General features: G+C 64.5%; 1 protein-coding gene across 1 annotated transcript in view; it reads left to right on the top strand.

The window, feature by feature from the left end:
- C5H7orf50 (chromosome 5 C7orf50 homolog) overlaps positions 1-23,478 on the top strand; it is a 94,924-nt gene that overhangs the window by 5,781 nt on the left and 65,665 nt on the right. Inside the window, exon 2 of the mRNA XM_047779253.1 lies at positions 2,962-3,082. Coding sequence (XP_047635209.1) covers positions 2,962-3,082 — 121 coding nt within the window. The remainder of the gene's footprint in view (positions 1-2,961; positions 3,083-23,478) is intronic.

Below are 23,478 nucleotides of genomic sequence, written 5' to 3'. Positions count from 1 at the left end.
GCTCCCGGCCGCTCACAGCCCCGCGGGGCGCCTGGGCCCTGCGATGAGGGTCGGGCCTGGCCGAGGGCGTAGCTTGAGGCCCTGCTCCAGCCTCCGCGTTCCTGCCTGCACGCGGGGACTCTTGCAGAGCGCGCGCGCTCGCTCTCTCTGGAGACGTCTGGGCCCCGGGCCCTTTGTGCTGTGGGCGGCCTCTTCGCCGTCGCCGTGTCCCATGGGCCGCCTCCTGCATTCTTTTTGCAGCACAGTCACCCTCCTTTTCGGCCCCCGAGCTGCATGCGGGCAGGCGCCTGGCACCGCCTGGTCCGACCTGGGGTAGCCCTGGCACCTACCTGCTCAGCCCTCTGGAGCCAGGGTGACCAGCCCGATGCACAGGGGCCCGTCTGGGGTGGGGCTGCTGGCGGCGGGTACACGTGCTTCCTCCCTGGCTGGCATCTTGATGTAACTTGTCCTTCTGTCCCCGTGGACGGTGTTGCTTCGGGGTGTCTCTGTCTCAGCCACCAGTGAGGCTGACGCCCCTCCCCCTGGGAGGGTGGGAGGGCAGGCGGCTCAGCTCCAGACTCTCCTCTGTGGCCCTCCCTCCCCCACCTGCACCCCTTGCCCCTTTGGACGTCACCTGGCACAGGGCCTTTGCACCTGCTGTTCCTTCCACGTTGCACACGCCTCCCCCAGCTCATCACACTCCTCTGTTGGTGGCCGGCCCCTCCAGGCCTCCCGTCCCTGCGCTCGTCTGCCTGCCTCTCTGGTCACCTGCTCCCTGACTCGGGTTTTACTTTCTCTGCAGCCTTTACCTCTGCGTAAAGGTGTCCCTCCCGTGACTCAGCAGGGCTGTTTCATGAGATCGGGGCTCTTCCTCGCCTTGCCGGCTGCACTGCTCAGCACCGCTGGGCCTGTCAGGGTTGGCGCTCGAGAGACACCTGCTGTGGATGTATTTTTGAGCATCTGTGCGTAGAGCCCAAAGCGGCTTCCGGTGTCAGGAGGCGTGGGGTTTGTCTCCGCACCCCACCCCAGCCCTCGATGGGGTGTCCAGAAGGTCTGACACGCTGTCACTCGCCCCCATCACTGAGGGGGATTCCTCTTCACTGGTTGGTGCTGAAGCCGAGTGGGGTTTGCACGAGCTGCACCGTGGGAGGCTCGCGGTGCAGCCGCTGGGACAGAAGCTGGCTCCTCCTCGCAGCTCCTTTTGGCTCCACGCGCAGCAGGGGGGGAGGGCGGGGGCAGGAAGGTCTCTCTGCTGGTGCAGCACAGGCTCCCAGGCTGGGCCCATCTCCCCCGAGGCTGGGCCTGGGCCCCCCCCCCCCCGCCCTCTCCCCCTCCACATTCTGGAACCTGCACCTTTCCCCCGGCTCCCCCGCCGTCTGGTCCCACGAAGAAGTCAGTTTGGGAATCCTTCGGACCCTGAGTGTGGAGGTCTGGATGCCACTTTGCTCGAGGGAGATGAAATCCGGCGTGCTTTGGACCTCAAGTCACTGCTTCACGTGCCCAGTCAGCGCTGCGTCTGTAGTCCAAGGAGGCCACCCCTGCCTGATCACGGCCACCTCTCGCCGTGGGTGACGGAGGCCCTCGTAGCTGCAGGACGGTCACCTCCAGCCCGGGTGGGGCTGCAGCCCCCTGGTTGACAGGGAGGATGAGTTGGGCCTTCATAGTAGAAAACCGGGATTCCCCATCGTGGCTCAGGGGAAACGAATCTGACCAATAGACATGAGGATGTGGGTTCGAGCCCTGGCCTCACTCAGTGGGTTAAGGATCCGGTGTTGGCATGAGCTGTGGTGTAGGTCACAGATGCAGCTCGGATCCCACGTTGCTGTGGCTGTGCTGTAGGCCGGCAGCTGCAGCTCTGATTCGACCCCTAGCTTGGAACCTCCATATGTCACAGGTGGAGCCCTAAAAAGACAAAAAAAAGAAAGAAAAAAAAATCAGTGCTGAAAACAGCCAGGGAGTAGATAAATGTTTGTGACTTTCACTTCTGGAAAATTTTGATACTAAAAATGGTATTTCTCTTACTCTTAAAAGCTTGTGTTCCTGTTTAGTTTGGAACAGAATACAGGATCCTTGTGTGATTGCAGCTACGTTATGTAAAACCTCAGAAAAAAGACAGCAAATGCCAGAATGTGAAACCGGTTGTTTGTAGGTGATGAAATGAGGGGGTTTGACTTAAAAATGATTGTGGGCCAGTTCCCGTCGTGGCGCAGTGGTTAATGAATCTGACTAGGAACTGTGAGGTTGCAGGTTTGATCCCTGGCCTCGCTCAGTAGGTTAAGGATCCAGCGTTGCCGTGAGCTGGGGTGTAGGTCGCAGACGTGGCTCAGATCCCGAGTTGCTGTGGCTGTGGTGTAGGCCAGCGGCTATAGCTCCGATTCGACCCCTAGCCTGGGAACCTCCATATGCCGAGGGTGCGGCCCTAGAAAAGAAAAAAAGAAGAAAAAATGATTGCCGGAGTTCCCGTTGTGGCTCAGCGGGTTAAGAACCCTACATAGCACCTGTGAAGATACAGGCTTGATTCCTGGCCTTGCTCAGTGGGTTAAGCATCCAGCATTGCCATGATCCGCGGTGTAGGTCACAGATGTGGCTTGGATCCAATCTTGCCATGGCTGTGGCGTTGGCCTCACCTGCAGCTCTGGTTCGACCCCTAACCCGGGAACGTCCGTGTGCCACCGGTGCATCTGTAAAAAGAAAAAAAAGGTTCTATATTTGCCTGACTTCCTGGAATACCTTTACTTCTTTTATAATGGAAGGGTGCCCTCCCCTCTTCATTTAAAAACACACAAGGCGTTCCCGTTGCGGCTCAGTAGTAATGAACCCGACCAGAAACCACGAGGACACAGGTTCGAATCCTGGCCTCGCCTCGTAGGTTAAGGATCCAGTGTTACTGTGAGCCGTGGAAATAAAAAAAAATAAAATAAGATCATCACATGGCCTGAGAACTAGTTGCCATGTGTTTAGAGTTTACTGTCTCTGTTGCAGGATGGCAAAACAGAAGAGAAAAGACACAGGAGTGACAGAGAAAAAGAGCAAAAAATTGAAGACATCGGCGAGAGAGATGCCGCCGGCCCCCGCAGCCCCGGCGGCCACTGACGAGGTCCAGGTAGGTGCTTGCGGGCACCACGGGGGCCTCGCCTGGCTCGGCACCTGGCGGGAGGGCTGGGGGTCCTGCTGCAGGTGTCAGGATGGGGCGGTCCCCCGTGGCCGTGCCCAAGGCCTTCGAAGCGCAGCCCGAGGGCCCGCGAGCGGTCAGTCCCCCGGGCTTGGAACTCCAGGGCGGCCTTTCTTCGGCCACCAAGCCCACGGCGGCGGGAGCTGGGCCTTTGGGCCGCGCCCAGAGGGAGGGCCCTCCCTGTGGCGACGTGTGGGCTGTGGCGACGTGTGGGCCGTGGCGGGCTGTGTCTTCTTAGGGGTCCACCCGACAGTGTGGGTTTCGGGCGTAGCAAGCAGGTGTGTCCGCGTACACCTGTCTACCTGGGTCTGAGTGTTGACAGTTTTCGTCTGCGGTGAGCGGTCTGGACGACTCCCGGGACGCAGCTCATCCCAGCAGCGGGCCGTACCTCGTGCCGCGACGGTCCCGGCAGCCTCGCGGGGGCGTTTGGTAGGCGCGCCTCCTGTTGTGCGGGTGCCGAGGAGCCGCCCGTGGGGGAGGCAGGCCCGCGCGGCCTGGTCCTCGGGTCCCACGGCCCGTGTGAGGCCCCGTGACCTCGTGCGCTTTTCTCAAACTCAAGGGTAGTGTTGCCGGAGCCGCCTGCGGTCGTTTTTTGGGGTTTTGTTTTGTTTTCAACTGCGTGAATTTTAGTGCGTTCGCAGCTGTGCCACGATCCTCACAGCCCGGTTTTATAGCATCTGCAGCCCAAACCCCCAGCCCGCGCCCGCGCCCGCCTTCTGCAGTTGGTCCCGTGATTAGGAGCCGCTATCGAACGGCTGACGACAGCAATCCAGAAACGAAAGGGTCACGTCAGCCAGACCGAGGGCGCCCCCTGGAGGCCTGCCTCCCGGGGACAGGAGCTGCCCTGGGGAAACAGGGTTTTCAGCAGGCTCACGTCTCGTCTGAACCGAGAACCTCGAACAAGGCAGGCTCACATCTCTTCGAGGGTTCGCAGAACAGACCAGAGCAGGCGCGTCCAGCGTGCGCAGGTCCAGTGTGGCCTTGGCACCTGGGAGGGGCCTCATCCTCGAAGGACCACCGCGGTGTTGCAGGAGGGGACGTTTCTCTGTAACCTGAGCTTGCCCTCCTTTGGCCAAGGTGCCCCCCCCTTTTCCCTAGAGCCACACCCACGGCATATGGAGGTTCCCAGGCTAGGGGTCTCATCGGAGCTGTAGCCACCGGCTTATGCCGCAGCCACTCGGGATCCGAGCCACGTCTGTGACCTATACACAGCTCACGGCAACACCGGATCCTTAACCCACAGGGTGAGGCCAGGGATCGAACCTGCATCTTCATGGCTCCTAGTCGGATTCCTTTCCGCCACGCCACAACGGGAACTCCCAAGGTGCCCTTTTTGCTGGTAACTGGAGCCCAGGCCGCACACTGGCAACTTAGTTGCCACAGAACGTGCCTTCACGCATGTGTCAGCCAGAGCGACGTCCTCATGTCTCAGTGTGAAATTCGTCGTAACCTGCCTGCCAGGACCCCCCGTTCCGCCCCGACTTCCTAGATCTTTCTTTCCGGGGGAAGCAGGTGGGAACCGTGACTTGGCGGCGGTTGGTTTGCTGCGTTTGTGACTCAGACAGGCCGGTGTCTCCCACTCCGCCTTCTTTGTGTGCGCCGGCCCGGACGCGCTGGTCATACTGGGGGGCGCGTAGCATCGCTGTGGGCGGACAGCCGCTGTGGTGAGGGCCCAGGGCTGTGCTCCTGTAGGCACCTGCGGGTGCCCGGCAAGCCTTGGTGCCCGGGGGTGTGCGCCCAGTCTGAGGACCGTTGGCCCAGACTCCCGGGGATGCCACGTGGCCACGTGAAGCACTGCGTCCTTGCACCCCGGCAGCGCAGGCGCCGCAGAGGTGAGGCAGGTGCAGGACGCTGCCGAGGGGACGCTCCGGGGGGCCCCGCCGGGCGTCGGGGAGGAAGCCGGGCCGGCACTTGGCCTCACCTGTCCAGGTGGCCCGTCCCTGCCTTCTCTCTGGCCGAGAGCCCTCTGCTCATGTCCTGCGCTTAGACGCGCCAGGTCAGCAAGCTGGGCCCTCATGCTTGGCCCGTCCTTGCTGTCCTCGCCTCGCAGGCTCTTAGCCAGTCCCTGCGTCCCCCGGCCTGGCCTTGCTTCTCCGCCCCTGCAGCCCCGGTTCTGTTGGCCTGGGTCCAGGTCGCAGGTGGAAACTCGTGCTTGGAGCTCTTTGGGTGTGTGCGGTGTCCGGGCCCGAGTCCCCACGGAACCTCCATCGCACGTGACTTTCCTGGGCCGTTTCCAGGTGTCCTGCTCTCCCTGGACGCCTCCACCTTGCGCCTGGACTCCAGTTCCCTGGGCCATCAGCCGCGTCGTGAGCTTCCAGGCTTGTCAGCACTCCCCGCGTGCCGGCTGCCGGCCCCTGGCAGGCCCCACGGACAGGGTGGGTTCGTGATCGATCCCGACACAGCTGAAAACCCCGCCGTCGGAAGCGGTGTTCCTGGTTACACTCGGCTCGTGTCTCGAACGTGATTGGTTGTCGTTCTCTGAATACCCGTGGATCAAAAGAAGTTTGGAAAACAAGGGGAAGAATGCTCAGGCTTGTTGGTCTGTAACCTGTGGACAGGGCCCCTGGGGAGTCACACGCCCTTCTCAGCTGTGGTCCGAGGGGGCGCACAAGGCGGGGCGCCCGGGCCAGGACGGCAGGGCTCGTGGCCCCTCTGCCGTGGGCACGGTGCCAGGTGCGCGGAGGGTTCTGGGTTGCTGCCCACGCGGGCCATGCTGGGCCGGGGCTGGTGTCCGGCAGGCCCTCTCCGGTTGGGGCCGGTCCCCGGAGGAAGTGGGGACCCTGCGGACCACATCCTGGCCTGTGTGCATCCGGACGCCTGCACGGCTCGCCCTGCTCTCGAGGGACGCCGCTGACCGCGGGGTCTGGGGGGCGGGCTGGAGTCTGGAAAAGTACTGTGCCGCCCCCGCTTGTGTTGTCCTCCCGGAGATGCCCATCCAGGGACCCGTGGGTCTCCCAGCCGTCACTTCCCGCAGCACAAGCCCCTGCGCCTGAAAGGCTTGAGCGTCCCTAAGTGGTGACGTTTTGTGGCCCAGGGTGGACTCGCGCCGTGGGGGCAGGCCCGCGGCCTGATGGCGACCTGTCCCTGTCCCCTCCCCCAGCGCCCTGGGGCCTCGTCCACCAGCTATGACGTGGGTTCTCCTGGGACCCCCGTCCACCTCACACCCCCCAGTCTTTGCCGCGCAGGGCCGTGTGTGCTGGAGCGGCGGGCAGGAGGGTGGCCTGCGAGGTCCCCCAGTGGGGGCCGGGTCCATGTGGCCGACTGCTGGTCTTGGGGAGGCCCTGGCCCCGTGCTTGCTCTGGTCCCTGTGCTGCCACAGGGGCCTCCTCTGCGGGGGACGGGCTGCCTCCCCCTCCCCGTGAGCCCAGGCTTCGGGCTGGACGGACACGGCCGCTCCTGTCTTCGTGTCCCTGGGCCTCCGATCTCAGCTCTGACGCAACGGGCCCAGCGAGCGTGTGGCGGTGCGGGGTCTGCCAGGGCCCCCTCGGCCTTCCCTGGGACAGCACCCCAGGCGCTGAGCCACACGGGTGGGCGCAGAACAGCCATCCTCCTGGGGGCCAGTGTCTGCCCGCCTGGGGCATCTAGGCTGAGCTGGCTGTTGCCTAGAGGGGGGCCCGTCCCACCCCCGCGGGTGCTTGGCTGGGTCTCGGTCCCACGAGTCCCTTATGACGGCGCGGCAGGCTTCCGTGACGTGTGCACCTCGACCTCAGCTTTTCGGCAGCGGCCCTGGGAGCCCAGGGCCCGGGCGTGGCTGCGCAGCCCCCATGGAGCCAGTGGACAGGAGAGGCCAGTCCTGGCGCGGCCTGGGCAGCTGGGGTAGAGGGGCCCTCCCTCGGGCTCCTGCCCCTGTCCCTCGTGGAGACAGGCCTGAGGGGTCCCCCTGGCCCAGCCTCAGGCGTCTGCTCTCAGCGGCAGGCGCTGATGTGGGGGACCCGACGGTGCCGCGTTGGGGGTACCGTCTGGGGCACGGGGTGACGAGGGCCTCCTGGTGGGACGGGGCCGCCGTGCGGAGCCCGCAGGGCCTGGGCGGGCATCCTCGTGGGCTCTGCGGGGACGGCGCGGGCCGCGGGGCGGCCGAGCTGCTCGACGGGGCCCCTCCTCCTCCGTCGGGGCCGAAGCGCAGGAATCAAGCGCTTTATGAAAGCGTCGCCCGAGGTCGTGACCTTCGTGGCCCTGAGAATCCGCTGGGCGGGATGACCTCATCCCCGTGGCATCCCGCCCTCCCGGGCTGCTGTGGGCCTGGCGGCGGCCCCGGAACAGGGGCCGCTGGGGGCGAGGCTTTGCTGGCTCTGCGGGCAGTGCGCTGGGAGCCCGAGTTGTTTTTCTCAGCAGCAGTTCCCTCTTGCGCGCTTCCTTTCCCATTTGTGAGTCCGGAGTGCTCGGCGGCCCCCCGGGGGCTGTAACCTGTGGCCTGGGGGCGGAGAGGGTTGGGAGCGGGCGGGGAGCCCCTGCCCACCGGGGAGCCAGCCCCCCTCCCATCTCCCCGCCTCCCCTTCCTCCGACCCGCCACCCGGGGTCCCGGCTCGGAGCTGTCTTGGATGTGCCGGAGCATTGGTGGGCAAGGCCGTCCGGGCTCATTTTCTGGGGCTGGCACGGAGCGTATGGTGAGCGAGTGTTTGCCTTCTTCATGCGAGGCAGGCACCCCCCCTGCCCCTGCCGGTCGTGGCCAGGGCTCCCGGTACCCTGTGTGTCTGCCAGCAGAGTTTTTCACCTGATCTTCAGTGGGTGTGGTCGTGTCCTAATGTGTGTGCGTTTTTTTAGGACAGTTTTGAGGTATAATTGACTGGACTGTACCTATTTATTTATTTATTGTCTTTCCAGGGCTGCGCCCGAGACTTATGGAGGTTCCCAGGCTAGGGGTGGAATCGGAGCTACAGTTGCCAGCAGCGTGGGATCCAAGCTGCCTCTGTGACCCGTACCACAGCTCACGGCCACGCCAGATCCTTGACCCGCTGAGTGAGGCCACGGATCGAACCTGCGTCCTCAGAGATACTAGTCAGACTTGTAACCGCTAAGCAACAGCGGGAACTCCTAGACTGTACATATTTCTGGAAGTTTCAGTTAGTGTTTTCCTTCTTTCTTTCTTTTTTCTAAGGCCACACCCACGGCGTGTGGAGGGTCCCAGGCCAGGAGTCGAATCAGAGCCGTAGCCGCTGGTCTACACCACGGCCCCAGCAACGCCAGATCCACGCTGCGTCTTCCACCTCCACCCCAGCTCACGGCAGCCCCAGGTCCTTAACCCCCTGAGCAAGGCCAGGGATGGAACCCGCATCCCGTGGAGACTAGTCAGTCGGATTCACTTCTGCTGAGCCACGACTGGACCCCCCAGGAAGCCCTCTCTGGATGACTAACGGGGACCAGTCTCCCGTGTGCTTTTGGCGAAGTGTCTGCTCAGCACTCCTCGTTTTACCGGCTATTTTCTCTGTTCTTTTTTTCTTTCGCAGCCACCCCCGCAGCATGTGGAAGTTCCCAGGCCAGAGGCTGAATCCAAGCCAGAGCTGAGAAGAGAGACGTCAGTACATGTTTATTTTTTAAGTTTTTAACAAGCAGTGTTTGGGGCCACACCCTTGGCATGCAGAGGTTCCCAGGCCAGGGCTCAAACCCGAGCCACAGCAGTAGCAACGCTGGGTCCCTGACCCGCTGAGCCAGCAGGTGCGCCTCACGGACTCTTGGGCGATGGCCCTTCTGATGGGCGGGAGGGCCCTCGTTGTGGCCTTGCCTTGCGCTTCCCTCACGGCCTCTGCTCTTGGGCATCTTTCCTGGTGCCGTGTGGCCGCCTGTCTTCTCTGGAGAGATGGCTGGGGAGAGGCTCTGCCCGTCTCTCAGGCGCGTTGTTTTGCTCGAGCCTTTTGTGTGTGTGGAGGTGAAGCCCTTGTCCGCCACGTTGTTGGCAAATACTTTCTCTCTCTCTGTGGATTCTCTTTGGGTTTTTTTTTTTAATCGGTCTCCTTGGCTGTGCGGAAGCATCTGAGTCCCATTTGTTTGTTTGCTTTTTGACTTTCTTGCCTTGGGAGCCGGACCCTCGGAAACCCTGGTCAGATTTGTGTTGTGCAGCGTCCTCCACGTGCAGAGCAGAGGTCGGAGCCAGTCCCCCCCCGCCCCCCGCTTCTCTCCCACGGCTGGGACCCTGTGTCACCAGCTGCGCTGGCTCACCGCTCCGGAGGCGAGGCCCCGCCCTGCTGCTCCGATGCCCGCGTGGTGTTTCGCGAAGGGAGCGCCAGTTCCTGCAGGGTGTCGTTCCCCGCTTTCACCCCTGCAGACGGGGCAGGGGCCCACGTGTCCACCTGTGTCCACGGGTGACGTGTCTCTTAGATGCACCGTTTAAAATCCGCCGTGACGGCTCGGGGCCCCAGCTTCCGCCTGGGAGTCATCCTGGCGCGCCCCTCGCCACGAGTGAGACAGTCGCCTTTGCAGGTGAAGCCTTTGTCTGCTGTGAGTTCCCTCGTCGCATTTTGGCCTCTTTCTCTGCTGACCTGACGCCCGGGGGCGGCCTCCTGTGCCGACGCCGTGTCCGTGGGGCTCGGTCGTGTGCTGACGCCTGTTCCTTCTTGCTTCCTGGTGTCCGTTTTTATCCTTTTTTCTGCCCTTTGAAGTCCTCTCCTCCACAGTTAGAAACATCTCCTCAAACGCTTGGCCCCAGTTTTTGTCGTTTAACGGTTTTTTTTGCCTGTGCCCTCGACGTGGGAGTTCCCGGGCCAGGGATCAAAGCCCCACCACAGCAGCGACCACACCAGATCCTTAACCTGCTGAGCCATAGAGGAGCTCCAGCGTCTTGTAGTTTTTAATTTTTATTTTGCTTTTTTGTAGGGCCGCACACACAGCGTATGGAGGCTCCCAAGCTAGGGGTGGAATCAGAGCTATAGCTGCCGGCCTGCACCACAGCCACAGCAAGGCCAGATTCAAGCCGCGTCTGCCACCTACACCCCAGCTCACGGCAACGCCAGACCGTTAACCCACGGAGCAAGGCCAGGGATCGAACCCACATCTTAGGGACAGCAGTTGGACTTCTAACCTCCTGAGCCACAACAGGAACTCCTGAACACGTTTTAAACTGCGCGTCTAGGAGTTCCTGTCGTGGCTCAGCTGTCAGTGAGCCCGACTAGGGTCCACGAGGATGCGGGTTCAATCCCCGGCCTCGCTCCGTGGGTTAAGGATCCGGCGTTGCTGTCGCTGTGGTGCAGGTCGCCGATGCGGGTCTGATTCAGCCCCTGGCCGGGGCACTTCCGTAGGCCTCAGGCGGGGCCCTGAAAAGAAAAAGAAGAGAGAAGGTCCCCTGTGGTCTGCCGTGTCGTGGACGTCACGCGGTAAAGGGCTCCGTGTCTCCCCTCTGACGAGGGTGCTCGGGTTTCTCAGCGCGGAGGCGGTCCGCGCGGTCTTCCTCCGGCAGGTCCGGCCGGCCTCGCCGTGCCTCTGCTGGAGCAGGGCATGAAGATGCACCGCAGGGCTCCGGGCTGGCGTGGCAGGCAGTGGCCTGCAGGGTCCAGACAGCCGGCCCCGGGGCTCCGTGCCCCCCTCGAGGACCTGGGCACGCGTTTCCATCTAGGAGAATTTATTTTTGAAATAACTGTGGCTTACATAGTAAGTTGCCAAAAAGCCACCAAAACCAAACCTCAGGACCCAGGGAGTCCCCCGTGTGCCCTGTGCCGTTTCCCCATTGATAGCAGACAGCGGTGTCACAAAGCGGGGGGGCACCTTGGTGCCCTCCGAGCTCGTTCAAGTGCCATGGGTCTTGCACGCATGTTTCCACGCGGTTTTATCACTGGCGACAAGCGGCCACCACCACACGCCTCCCTCTGCCACGGCTTCCCAGCCCGGAGGGCGACGGGCTCGGGGCGGTTTCGAGCCTCTGCTTTGGCGGCACGGCGCTCCGGGCCCCTGTGCACATGCGTTTCCCCCCCCCGGGGAGAGCGCTGGCTGCCCGGGCCCTGCCTGTCTGCGTCTGCCCACCTCCCGGAGTGGCCGCCCGCCCCCATCCCCTGCCCCCATCATCGTGTGGGGGCGCTGGCTTCTCCGCGTCGTCGCCAGCATTCGGTGGCTCACTGTCTGTTTCAGGCCCCCTGGTCACGGTGCCCCGTGGAGGAGGACAGCCAAAGAGCAGAACGGAAACTCGTGCTTTTCAGGGTTTGGGGACATGTGGGCTGTCAGCTTCATCAGTCCCAGAAGCTGCCGGGTGGGCTGCCCTGGGGAGCCTTCCCGGCCCGGGGACGGCGCCGTCCTGCTGCGTCCGTGTGCGACGTGGCCCTGGTCCTCCCCGCCGCGTGACGGACGTCCTTGTCCCTTTGTCCAGCTCTTCTGGGCTGCGCTCCCAGGGCACGCGGTCTTTTAGGGTGGCGGGGTGCCCGTGAGCTTGGGTGTCTCTTCCTGAAAGGGTTTTCTCAGCTCATCCATCCCTCCGAACTGCCAGGAGAAGCTGGGCACGGCTCCCATCCGCTGCCGGGGAGACCTGGGAGTCCTCGGTGGAGAAAACAGCCCCCCACCCAGCTGTCCCCGTGTGGGTCTCCGATGCTCTAATTGCTGCTGAGGTCGGCCAGGGCCGCGCTGGGGAGCCTTGCTTCCTCGTGACCAGCAGAAAATAACTCAGTACAACGGGGCTTTGAAAAGGCTCTGTTTATTATCACTCCTGAATTACACCTGACCAGTGTTTTTCAAACAGTATAGAAAAACATAGCAAGAAGCCAGAGAGATGAATGCCGCCATGCCCTGCGCTTGGCATTGCAGGGGTGCCCCGTCCCGTCCCTAAGTGAGGGCGCCCTGAGCAAATCTGGGCTCTACAGCTTTTGAAAAACTGCGCAACCTAAACTCGAGAGTTGGGTTTAGCTGGCAGGCCTTCTGAGGACTCAGGTCCCTGAGGGACAGGGGCGGGAGGCCGGGGCAGGATATATGGGAGTTTTCACAACAGAGACCAGGTAGTTGGTTCATGAAAAGATGGCTGTTAAGGAAAGAAAACCAGACCCTTGAGGGTGCAGCTCTGAGCGCGTTTCTGCTGCGGGAAGAGGCCCGGTCTGCGACGTGTGCCTCGCTCTCTAGGGCCGGATTCCTGTGCTTTCCCAGCCCGAGTCCCTCAGGGCTCCGTCGGGAGCTGTAGTGTGGTGGTGTGATGGCTGCAGCAGGCAGTGCATCCTTCACGCCTCCTCGTGGGACGGAGGGGAGCTCGCCCAGGCTGCTGGTGCCTCCGTCTCTTCGGTAACTACGGCCGTGTATGGCCGCCTGCTCTGCTCTGTGAGTTGCCTGTCTGTTTTCACCAGTTCTGTTGCCAAGCTCCCTTCTCCGTATAGATTTGAGAAAACAAGACTTCCCACTGTGGCTCAGTGGTTAACGAACCCGACTAGCATCCATGAGGATGCAGGTTCGATTCCCGGCCTCGCTCCGTGGGTTAAGGATCGGCGTTGCTGTGAGCTGGGGTGTAGGTCGCAGGTGCAGCTCGGATCCTGCGTTGCCGTGGCTGTGGTGCAGGCCGGCAGCAACAGCTCCAATTCGACCCCTGGCCTGGGAGCCTCCATATGCCGCGGGCGCGGCCTAACAAGACATGACGAGAGAAAAGACATGCGCGTCATGCAAGGTCCGCGTGGATGGAGAACCCGACGCGGGGGAGACTCGGTCCCTCCTCACACGTGGGGACACCAGGAGAGCGGCCACAGCAGGGTGCGGGCCGAGGAGGACACGGGGACGTGAGCCAGGGTGTGGGCTGCGCTCCTGTGTGCCGCCCGCACAGGTGCTGTCGGGGAGGGGAGCTCCCCCCGGCGTCACCCCTCATCCTGCCGGGGGCGGGGGGGGGGGGGACGGGCAAAGCCTTCACACCGGCAGAGGTGTGGCCGGGAGCCAGGTGGGGAAAGAACCAGAGCCCCCAGGCTGCAGCGGGGTCAGCACCGACCCACTTTTGCCATAACCCACGGCGCGGGAGCCCCCAGCCGGGACGCAGAGTGGACCAGTGCAGGGACGCTAGGGGTGTCCGCCACTGGGACGGCTACTGCCCTCATGTGTCGCCTCTTCCCCTTCTTTTCTTGTTCTTTCTTGCTCTTTTTGCTTTTTGGGGCCATACCTGCAGCACATGGAAGTTCCTAGGCTAGGGGTGGAATTGGAGCTATAGCTGCCAGCTTGCACCCCAGCCACAGCCACGCCGGATCGAAGCCGAAGCCTGTGCTACAGCTGCGGCAACGCTGGATCCTTAACCCATGGAGTGGAGCCAGGGATCAAACCCGCATCTTCATGGACACTAGTCGGGTTCTTAACCCGCTGAGCCACAGCAGGAACTCCCCTCTTCCCCTCTGGGCACCCTCTCTGGTCCTTCTGCGTATCTGGCACAGGGGCCTCCTGAGGCTGGCTGTGTAGTGTCATTTCTAACGTCATTTCACTTTGGAAACAAAGCCCCCCCCCCCAGTAAAAGTGGAACACACCCCTCGTGGAAACCGCCGAAACGGGGGAAAAGGTGGAGGGTCGTTGGGCGCGTTACCCGCGTGTTCGTCCCGGGGGCCCCGCGTCCGCCAGCGGCGCCCCTTCAGGTCGAGGGCGAGGGCAGCGATGGTTAAACGCGCCCCGGCTCTTAGTCGTCTTGCCTCTTTGGAGTCAGAGCCGCACTCTGACGGGCCTGCTGGGGTCAGGCGGCCCTGTCCCTCCTGCCGCGTGCCCGGAGGCCCAGGGTGGTCGCCCACCCCTGTCCTGCGCCAGCCCCGGAGGCCAGGCCTGGGGCCGTCCCCTCCTGTGCACGGAGAGCCCCTCAGGCGGCCGAGCAGGCCCACCTGGAGCCTGGTCCCTGGGGTGCAGGTTGCGGGTCCTGCATCCCCCACTCCCGGCCCTGGAGGGACACGCGGTCACTCGCCCGAACCCGCGGCGCTGCTCGTGACGAACACTGGGAATTCGAAAGCTGAAGGGGAGCCTCGCTCAGAGGCGCCAGGAGCTCGTTGGCGGCACGGCTGGGTGCCCGGCGCCCCGCCGGCCCCTCGCTCGCTGCGGCCGCCTCCTCCCGGCGGTCCTCCCGCGCCGATGCCCTCCGCTGCCGGCCCGTCGCAGGAGGCCGCCCGACTCACTGCCGTCGCCCGAGGGGCAGGACGCTGCGCTCCCGGGGATGCGGGCTCCGGTCCAAGGCACGTGAGGCGCCGAGCGGACGGCGGGCGCAGGGTGGTTCCCCAGGTTGGGGCCGAGGCGGCCGAGCGGCCGGACGAGGCTGAGCCTCCGCCCGGTGTCCGCCGACGTCTCTGGCGGCCGCGTGAGAAGCCTTCCCAGGCCCGAGCGCTTGCAGCTGGAAAAACAGCTGCCGCTTTGAAGCCGCTTTCCCAGGCACGGCGCTCCCGTCCCCCGCTGGGAGGGCAGAAGGGGCGTCTGGCTGGGACGGCCGCGGCCCGGGTGGCTCTGTGGGTGGGGGCGGCGGAGCAGCCTGAGCTGCGCTGCCCCCGGGAACACACCTCTGCCAAGGTTTGCCCAGATGCCCATCTGAGCGGCCGGGGGCGGGGGGGGGGGTGCGGGGCAGGTGTCAGAGCTCGGTGCTCGCTGGGGGCCCCGGCCTGCGGGTGTCGGTCCCGAGGCCGCTCAGGTGGCTGATGTCCCGTCCCTGCCTCCTGAGCCTCTGCGGCCCCGACAGAGACTTGCTGCTTCTGCAGGCCTCAGCCCGGCTGCCACCAGAGCCAGGCCCCTTGACCTGGAGGCACGGGTGCGGGAACCAGGCCCCCACCTGCACGGGGCAGGGGCTGAGACGAGTGGCTGAGGGACAGGGTTCTGGGATGTGTGGTGGGCGCCTGGCACCGGATTCAGCCTGCAGGGCAGGCCACAGACTAGGACATGGACTGTGGCTTATAGACAAACGTGTGTCACTTGGGGTGCAAGCCAACCGCTGTAACACGGAGACCCCCAAATCTAGTGCCTCAAATAGGCTGAAACTTCATGGTCCAGAGGCGCGTGGCCCCAGGATGTGGGCGCTGTCCCTGGGTGGCCAGCGGCCCGGCTCCTCTCCCCGGCCATCCTCCCGCCTCTGCAATGCCACCCCATGACACACCCCTGCTCACCCCTGCCCTCCTCCCTGAGCGGTCAGCCCTGTCAGCTGGAGGCGGCCTGGGCCCACGATCTCCAGCTGGGCAGCAGGGGCTGGCCTGCTGGGGAGGGGGGCAGCAAGGCACAGGCAGATGTGCCCACCTGCATCAGGGGCCTGAGCTCGAGGGCCCTGCCTCCCGGTGCAGAGAAGGCTGTGGGGTCAGCCATGGCACAGCTCGGCTCCGGTGGGCCTGGGCCTGAGCAGGGCGGCTGAGCAGGTCGTGACCTTGGGCACCACGCTCCTCCCCAAGCCATCCCACAGAGATGCTGTGTCCTTGTCACGTGGGCTCGCCACGGGACGCCGCGAGGTCCCGCAGGAAAATAGCCGACACAGCACCTCGAGCAGACGCTTAGCCCATGGCAGTGGTGTTACTTCTGTGGTGGGAGAACCAGCAACACGCCAACGTGTCCTTTTTGGGGGATGGGTTAATGTTTGTGTAGGTGGCACAGACGGATTCGAGGGAATCTCCACTCCCGTCGAGAGTTAGTGGTTTTATGACTCGGTCCTCTGCTTGCGTTGCTGCCGTGAAAACCCCGGCTTCTTAGAGTTCTGGCTGTGGGGTCAGAGCCCACAGAAGCCCTGACCCCTCCTGTGCCCTGTGCCGCCGGTTGGCTTAAGGCCTACACCACAGCCACAGCTACGCCAGCTCCTTAACCCAGTGAGCAAGGCCAGGGATCGAACCTGTGTCCTCGTGGATGCTGCTCGTGTTCGTCCCCCCGAGCCACGATGGGAGCTCGTGGAAGAGTTTTACTGGTGGCCTTGGAGAGGCAGCCTCCCGTGCGGGGACGCCTTTCCTCCCTCGTCCTCGGGCCGCATCCCTCCTGACTGTGAAACGTGCGAGCAGGAGGGACGCGTCAGCTCAGAGGCGGCCCCGTGCCGCGGGAGAGGCCGACCCGCCAGCTCCGTCGTCGTCCTGCTTCTCTCTCGGCCCGAATCTCCCGTCACCCCTGAGCGGAGCTGGTTTTGCTGTGCTTGAACGTTCTGTGGTTGGAATCGCTTTCTGCTTTTGTCACCTTTGTGCCTTACTTTTAGGTTTTTCCTACTTTTAGGTTTTTCCTACTTTTAGGTTTTTCCTACTTTTAGGTTTTTCTTGCTTTTGTTTTTTCTTGCAGCATGTGGACTTTCCTGGGCGGGGGTGGCACACGCCACAGCCACGCAGCGCCGGCTCTGCCGCCTCACCGCGATGGGGTTGGGTCTCTAACCCGCCGAGCCACAGCGGGAGCGCCCGTGTCGCTTTTCTGGCTGAGCTTGGGTTAAGCATCGCCGTGCTGCCGTTCCAGCCCTAGAATGTTCCTCCGGCTGGCGCAGGAACACACCCCAGTCTGCCCGTCCCTCTGGTGATGGCGGCCCAGTTGAGACCTTGGCCCTGGGAAGTGACGCCCTCACGTGGGCACCACTTCTCTGGGGTCCGGGCCCAAGGTGGGGTTGCAGGGCCTTGGGTTTGCAGGTCTTCGTCTCTGCTGGGCAGGCCCTGCTGTGTAACCAGTTACTGCCCAGTGCGGGGGCCTCAGAGAGCCAGGTTTGTGGGGCTGGGGGTGTGGGTGGGGCCTCAGGCTCGAGTACCTGCTCCGTCCCCCGAGAGGCCCTGAGCGGCCCGGCCCGTTCTCTGCGACCCGTCTGGTGACTGCCTGTCCCTTGCTGCCCTCTGAGGGTCTGCGCGCATCTGGGTCCAGCCACTCCAGACGGCCCCCCCAACCCCAGCGTCAACGGGTCAGGCTCCGGACCCACCTCCTGTTGGCACCTCTTGGTCTGTCGGGCATCGGCCCAACCTCGTGAGCGGGAGCCGCCAGCCCTGTGTTGTCCTGGCAGGTGACACATTTTATATAGTCCCGAGTGCCACTCGTCGACATTTTATGGAGGATTTTTTCGTCTAGATTCGCAAGGGACCTTGGTCTGTGGTTTTGTTTCTGTCCTGTCTTAGTCTCGTTTTGAATCAGGTGTTCTTTCAACCTCTGGTAGAGTTCTCCGGTGTAACCCTCTGGGCCTGGGTGTTTATTTTTCAGGGTGCTTGAAATGGGGGATTCTGTGTCCTTCTTAGCGGCAGTGCTGTTCACGCGGTCGTGTCACAGGAGTAGCGCATTGTGGGAGCTTGTGCTTTTCTGAAAATTACTTCCTAAGCTGCTTTTTATCATTTTGTGTTCCCTGCACGTTTGACGTTTCTTTTATTTATTTTTTAAAAGTTGTATTGGAGTACAAAAAAAAAAAAAAAAGGCAGCATTATTTGCAACACTCAGGACAGGGAAACCACCTAAATGTCCAGCAACAGGGGAATGAATAAAAAAGGTGTGATGCATATAGTGGAATATTACTCAGCCGTAAAGACGAACAGAGTAGTGCACTGGCAGCCACAGGGATGCCGCTAGAGATGCCCACACCGAGTGAAGCAGGAGGGGACGGAGGCCCTGTGAGAGCACCGCTGTGGGGCGTCTGAAACGCGGCCCGACGAGCTCACCCGTGAGGCGGAAGCAGACTCACGGCCACGGACGACAGTCTTGCAGTTGCCAAGGGAGACGGCTGCAGCTTTTGGGGGGCTGGGGGTGCGGGGATTGGGGGTTTGGGCTTGTCATACGCACACGGTGGTGTGTGGAACAGACGGTCAGCGAGCACGGGGCGCTCCACCCAGTGTTCCGTGACACCCCTTCCTTTTCGGCTGCTTTTCCTGACGGGGTACGTGTCCACGGGGAACCGAGTGCGGAAGTGAATACAGCACACACGCTGTAAATCCACTGGGCGTGTACGCAGGGCCGCCGCTGCGAACCTAGGGCTGCATGTATCTTTTGGAATTAGGGTTTTCCCTGGAGAGATGCCCCGAGTGGGATTGCTGGATCGTATTGAGTTCTGTCTTTAGTTTTCTGAGGGGTCTCCGTGCTGGTTTCCATGCTGGTGGCACCAGTTTACGTTCCCACCTGCAGGGCGGGAAGGTTCCCCTTTCTCCACACCCTCTCCAGCGTGTGTCATGTGTAGGCGCTTTTCTTTTCAGGGCCACGCCTGTGGCGTACGGAGGTTCCCCGGCTGGGGGGTCGCATGGGAGCTGCCGCTGCCGGCCTCGCCCTCAGTCACAGCGACGCGGGATCCGAGCCGTGTCTGTGGCCTACACCACAGCACAGCTTGGGGAAGTGCCTTCACCCACCGAGCGAGGCCCGGGATCGCACCTGCATCCTCATGGCTGCCGGCGGGCGTCTTCACCCGCCGAGCCACGACGGCAGTGCCCTTGTCCAAGGACTGCGGCTGCCGGACACGTTCATGCGAGGGCGGCCCCGCTGTGGAGGCGACTGGCGTCTCTAACAGCCGGTGATGTGGAGCAGCCGTCCGCGCGTGTTCGGCCGTCTGTGTGTCTTTGGAGAGGTGGCATCTGTTGGGCGCAGCGCGGTCAGCGTGGCCGTGTGAGGAGCTGCGTTCTCCGCGACGTCACGCAGGCCCTGTGGTGGCCTCTCCTCGCCGTCGACAGGCTGGCGACGTCCCGGTCGCTGCTCCCGTGTTTGTGCCTTTCGTCTCTCGGGGCTGTGGCTGACGTGCAGACCTGCCCGTCTGAGCACAGCGTGGGGACTGGATTGCCTGCGTCACGGAAGCTCGGTGACTGCCCGTCTCGTCCCGATACAGAGTCAGAGGCGCGTCGCGTGTGACCTCCAGTGGTGCCCCGTTCACCGTGCAGTACGTTCCACCCCTGGTACCTGTTCATCTTTTCACTGGAGGTTGTACCTGCCAACGCCGCCGTCTGATGCGCCGCCCCGCCCGCCCCTGGTGTGGAGAAGCCATCAGCGGGCACGTCCCAGGCCTGGGCTGGCCACACAGACGTGGGTGGCTTCAGACGCCAGCACATAGCCCCCCCGTGTCCCGCTTTCTTGCAGAAGCTGGTCCGGGAGCCCCGTCCTCCCCGGCGTGCGGTGCCTCTAAGGGGCTGACTTTCACAGAAGGCGCCCCGCGCGGCGGTTGCCGCCGTCCTCGGCGGGCGGCTCGGGATGCTAGGCGACCTCGCCGGACTCTGAACTGGCTGTGGGGCGTTGCCGACAGCCGCTCTTCTCGCTGGGTGGGGGCGGCCGCAGCCTGGGGGAGTTCTGTGCGGGGCTTCCAGGGCCCGTGTCCCGTGGGTCAGAGCCCAGCCTGGCGGGGCGGGGGGGTGGCCTGAGACAGGACCCGTGCGACGGTCCCCGTCTGAGTCAGCGCAGAGCCGCCTCGCGCGCTGAGGACCGAGTGCTCTGAGCAGGGGCCACGCCACCTGTCTCGCTGGCCGCGGGCATTTGTTGTGTCTTCCCCGGGAGGGACTGAGGGACCCACCTGTACCCCAGGTGGCAGCCGGGCTGGGACTGAGGCCCCCGTGCGGCCCCACCCTCATCGAGGGCCCGCGTCCTGCGGAGCCCGTTCAGGCGCCAGGGGAGCCTCTCCCGGTGTCCGGGCGCGGTGGGGAGCCAGGCCGTGGCCGGCGGGCGGGGCACAGGAACCACGCGGAGCCGCCCCTTGTGCCTTTGGCTGCTCACCAGATGCCCAGTCCCCGGGCCAGCGCCCGCGCCTCTCGACTGGCTGCGCTCCAGGACTCCCTGTAGCTGATGCCTTTGATAAGATTCAGGTTGATTCCACCCCTCGAAAGGCCTCTCACACAGTCGGGATTTGGTCCGCTTTTGTTCTGTGTTCCTTTGCTCTTAAAATCCCTGTTCCCAGATGAGATCCCCACCCACTGGACAATGGCAGCCGTCCGGTTAGCTCACGGCAGCTGACTTTGTGATGACCCTGGACGGGTGTGGGAGCCAGGGGCTCACACGTTGTTCTGGGAGCCGGGCCTTTCGGGGGCTGCCTCAGCACCTGGGGTCCAAGGGCCTGGGTGGGTCCCGCTCTGCGCCCCGTGCCCCTGCACCTTTGGGGCGCTGTCTCTGGGTCCCACGGCCGTTCCCCAAGGGCTGGTGGGCACAGTGGGCTCCATCGCCTGTGGCCAGGAGGCTGGGCTGGGACAGTGGGCTGTGCCCTCCTCCCTTCCCCCAGCCCCGCAGGCTGGCGCTCTGGGAGGTGCTCAGCGGGTGTTTCCCAGAGCAGGTGCTCCCTGGAGCCGTTGATGCAGCCGCTGCTCAGGCAGACGCCCCCTCTGACCCGAGAGGTGCCACATCACACAGAGAAAATAGTGAGAAGGGGACGTGGGAGCGGCTACCACGAGGAAGCACGGGCTGCCCGGAGGCAGTGGCCATCGGTGCCCCTCTGCCCTGGCGCCCAAGCTGCCGCAGAGACGTGGACCCCGCAGGTCCCGGCGCCCCTGGGCGATCTTCCTGGCGCCCAGGCCTTCGTGGCTTTCTGAGGCGCAGAGCGGGACACGGAAGGTTCAGCCGTAGCTTTCGCTCTCGTGCTTGTCCTCTGTCTTCAGCGGAAAAGCCTCTCAGACGCCCCGCAGTGACCAGGCTTCTGCTGCGGAAGAGGGACGTCGAGGGACCAGGCAGGCAGGGAGACGAGCGCATGAGCTGCCGGAAGCCGGGGAGCTGCGCGGACCCCAGGCCTCACGCCGAGCGAGCGTGGGCAGAGGGCGGTGGCGTTGGCCGCCGGGCCGAGTGGCTCTGCGGAGCGGGTATCCGAGTGGAGAGGGCGGCTGTGGGAAGGCTGACCCAGGGTCCCAGCCCTGCCCTTTCGAAGCAGCCCCCGTACCGCCCCGGGCACCGCCTCCTGCCTCCTGTCTGTGGGTGGCCTGCTCCGGCGTCTCGCCCGCGGGCTCGTCCACCGAGCACCGTGTGTTCAGGGTCCAGCCAGACAGCCCACGTGCGGGCGACCCTTCCTGTTCCTTCCCGCAGCCGCCCGTGGACTCGCGGGGTGTCCCCACCCCGGCTGCTGTGGCCGGAGCTGCCGTGGACGGGCGCACGCCGGTGTTTGACACCGGTTTCGGTTCTCGCAAGTGTGACTCCACTCCCCCTGTCCCAGTCGCTGTGACGCCCGAAGCGCTTGTGCGCTTCCTCTTCTGAGCGCGGGCACCTGACGTTCCCCTCGGAGGGAGCGCGTCCCCGCGGCGGCAGGTGGCGGTCGGCGTGCTCCTGCAGTCTGCCTGCGGGGTCCACTTCCGCTGCGCAGACCGTCCTCCTGGGCCACGAGTACGCCCCCCACTCAGAGCGCTCCCCCCGGCCTCGTCGTTGACCCCGTGGAGCCGTGGACGGATGCCGGGCCTGCGGATTCGGCCCCGGGGACGCGGCGCCCTCCTCGGGGTCTGTCTGGAGTCCCTTCGGGGGTGGGGGGTCTTCGTGGGCCCCGAGGTAAGGGCCGGCCAGCTCTGCTCTGGCCACTCTCCCGTAAAGCCGTCGGGGGTCTGCCCCTCGTCCGCTCCGGCGGCGTTGGGGTCTGCACCGTCAGCCTGTGGGCGCGTGCTCCGAGAAGGCGCCTCCTCGCGCACCCGTCCATGCCTCCCTCCCTGCGCGTGGGTGCCCTGCTTTCGTGCCTGCCTGTCTAAGCTGTGGGCGTTAACTTAAGCAAGTGCCCGCGCGGAGTCTCTCTCCTCACTTGTCTGTGATTGTTTGCTCTTCAGTGACCGAGACGCTCGATTGCCCGTCTTGTCCAGTGGGAACCCTTGAGGGGGCCCTGTGTCCTTGGGACGGGACCCCTTCATCCTGACGCTGTCTCGCCTCCTGGCGGGACACCTCGCTCCCGCTCCCGGCCCGGGCAGGGGCTGGGGAGGGAAAGCCCGCGCGCCGGTGCCCCCGCACGGCCCGGCCCTCGCTCCGGGGCATATCCTCCCTGCAGACCCAGGCTCCGCGAGGCCCCCGCCTGCCCTCCACCACCGCGTCGGCTTCCGCTGGGACAGCCCTGGCCTCAGGGACCAGGACTGTGGCTGCTGGGCTGGGGCCGGAATGACGGAAGCCAGCCTGTGCTGTTCCACCCACGCGGCTGCCGGCCGGGGCGGGGGGACCCGGACGCCCCCTCCCCACCCGTGTGCTGGCAGCTGTCCTCTTCGGGCCCCGGTGGGGTCTCCGGAGCGTCCCTGTGCAGGAGCGGCGTACCGGGAGACGCCAGACCCTCCAGCGCCTTGGCTCCATTTTGTGCTGCTCCTGCCAACAGGATCAAGTCAGCCTCCCTCAGACGAGCGCTTTGAGGAGGGCGGGCGGGCCGTGCGCAGAGGCGGAGGCGCTGGCGCTGCTGGTCAGAGGCGCAGGCCGGCTCTGCCTCCGGGACCAGGGCTCCAGGGTCGGTGCGAGAAGTGGTCCAGCCTTTCGCTGAAGTCAGGCCTCTGCCTTGTACTTGCCCTTCTGGTGGCCCCGTGGCCCCCCCACCCCCACCCCCGTGGACCCTCCGAGCAGCCCTGGTTTTCCGGATCAGGAAATGGGCTTCCAGGGCCTTGAGGCAGGCGCAGCATCCAGGCCTGCGTGACCTGTGCCTGAGGGCTGCTGGCTGGCAGTGCTGGCCAGGATGTCTGCCAGGCCCCGGGAGGACAGGTCTGCCCCGACGCAGGTGAGCCCCAGAAGGCCAGATGGGCGCTGTCCCCTCTGGCTCCAGTGGCGGCTGAACGCTTAGCCTGCTCGTGGGTGTGGCTGCAGATCAGGGCAGCGGGGGGGGGGGGGGGGGTGCTGTGGGGAAGCGGGGGGCTCAGGCCTGGCTGGCTCAGTACCTGGCTTCCAGCTCTCAGATTGATCACCTGCTGGGCTGGCAGGGGGGTCGTTCACGCAGTCACAGCTTCTTGCCAGCCCATCCCCTCCCTCCCAGCCAGGCGAGGGTGTTGGGCCCCTCAGGGAAGCGCTCGCATGGAGTGCCCAGTGCTGGGGCTGCCACTGTGACCGGGTTGCTGAGGCCGGGGCGGGAGGGGGGTGGGGGGGACACCTGCACAGCGCTCGTCTCGTAAGATGCCCCGTGGGGTTTGCCGGCCGCAGTGCTGGGGGTGGCCGTCAGGTCTGACGGGGCCCCGCGCTCGGGCAGCGCTTGGGAGGGGGCCGTTTCGGGCGGGGAGTGTCACAGTGGGGGTGTCTCAGCGGCTGCCTGTCAGTGGACCTGGTGACCAGGGGAAGTTGCTGGGCCCTGAGGCTGCGCTCACCCTCGTCGCTGAGGCAGGTGCCCTGCGGGGCCGCTGCGGGCCTGCTGGTTTGCTGGCTCTCAGACTTGGCAGCGGGCGTCTCTGGAGCACGAGTCACTGTGGGACCGGTCACTGGGGAGTGTGAAGGTTTGCTGGGGACAGACTGTCCTGGGGGCGTGTGCCGTGAGAACTGTAAAAACTAAGAAGGCTCGCTTCCTGTCACTGAAACGTGGTCTGGCGTCTCCTTGGCGGAGGCCAGCTGAGTCCCGTCCTGGCTGCACTTCTTGGGGACGGGTGCCCAGGACGGGGCGGGGGGCACAGCTCGAGCCTCCTCAGCGCAGG

The sequence above is a fragment of the Phacochoerus africanus genome, chromosome 5 (assembly GCF_016906955.1).
Source record: "Phacochoerus africanus isolate WHEZ1 chromosome 5, ROS_Pafr_v1, whole genome shotgun sequence".
NCBI classification, from domain to species: Eukaryota; Metazoa; Chordata; class Mammalia; order Artiodactyla; family Suidae; genus Phacochoerus; species Phacochoerus africanus.
Note: the sequence above shows the minus strand (reverse complement) of the source record. Positions and strands in the feature narration are given on the sequence as shown.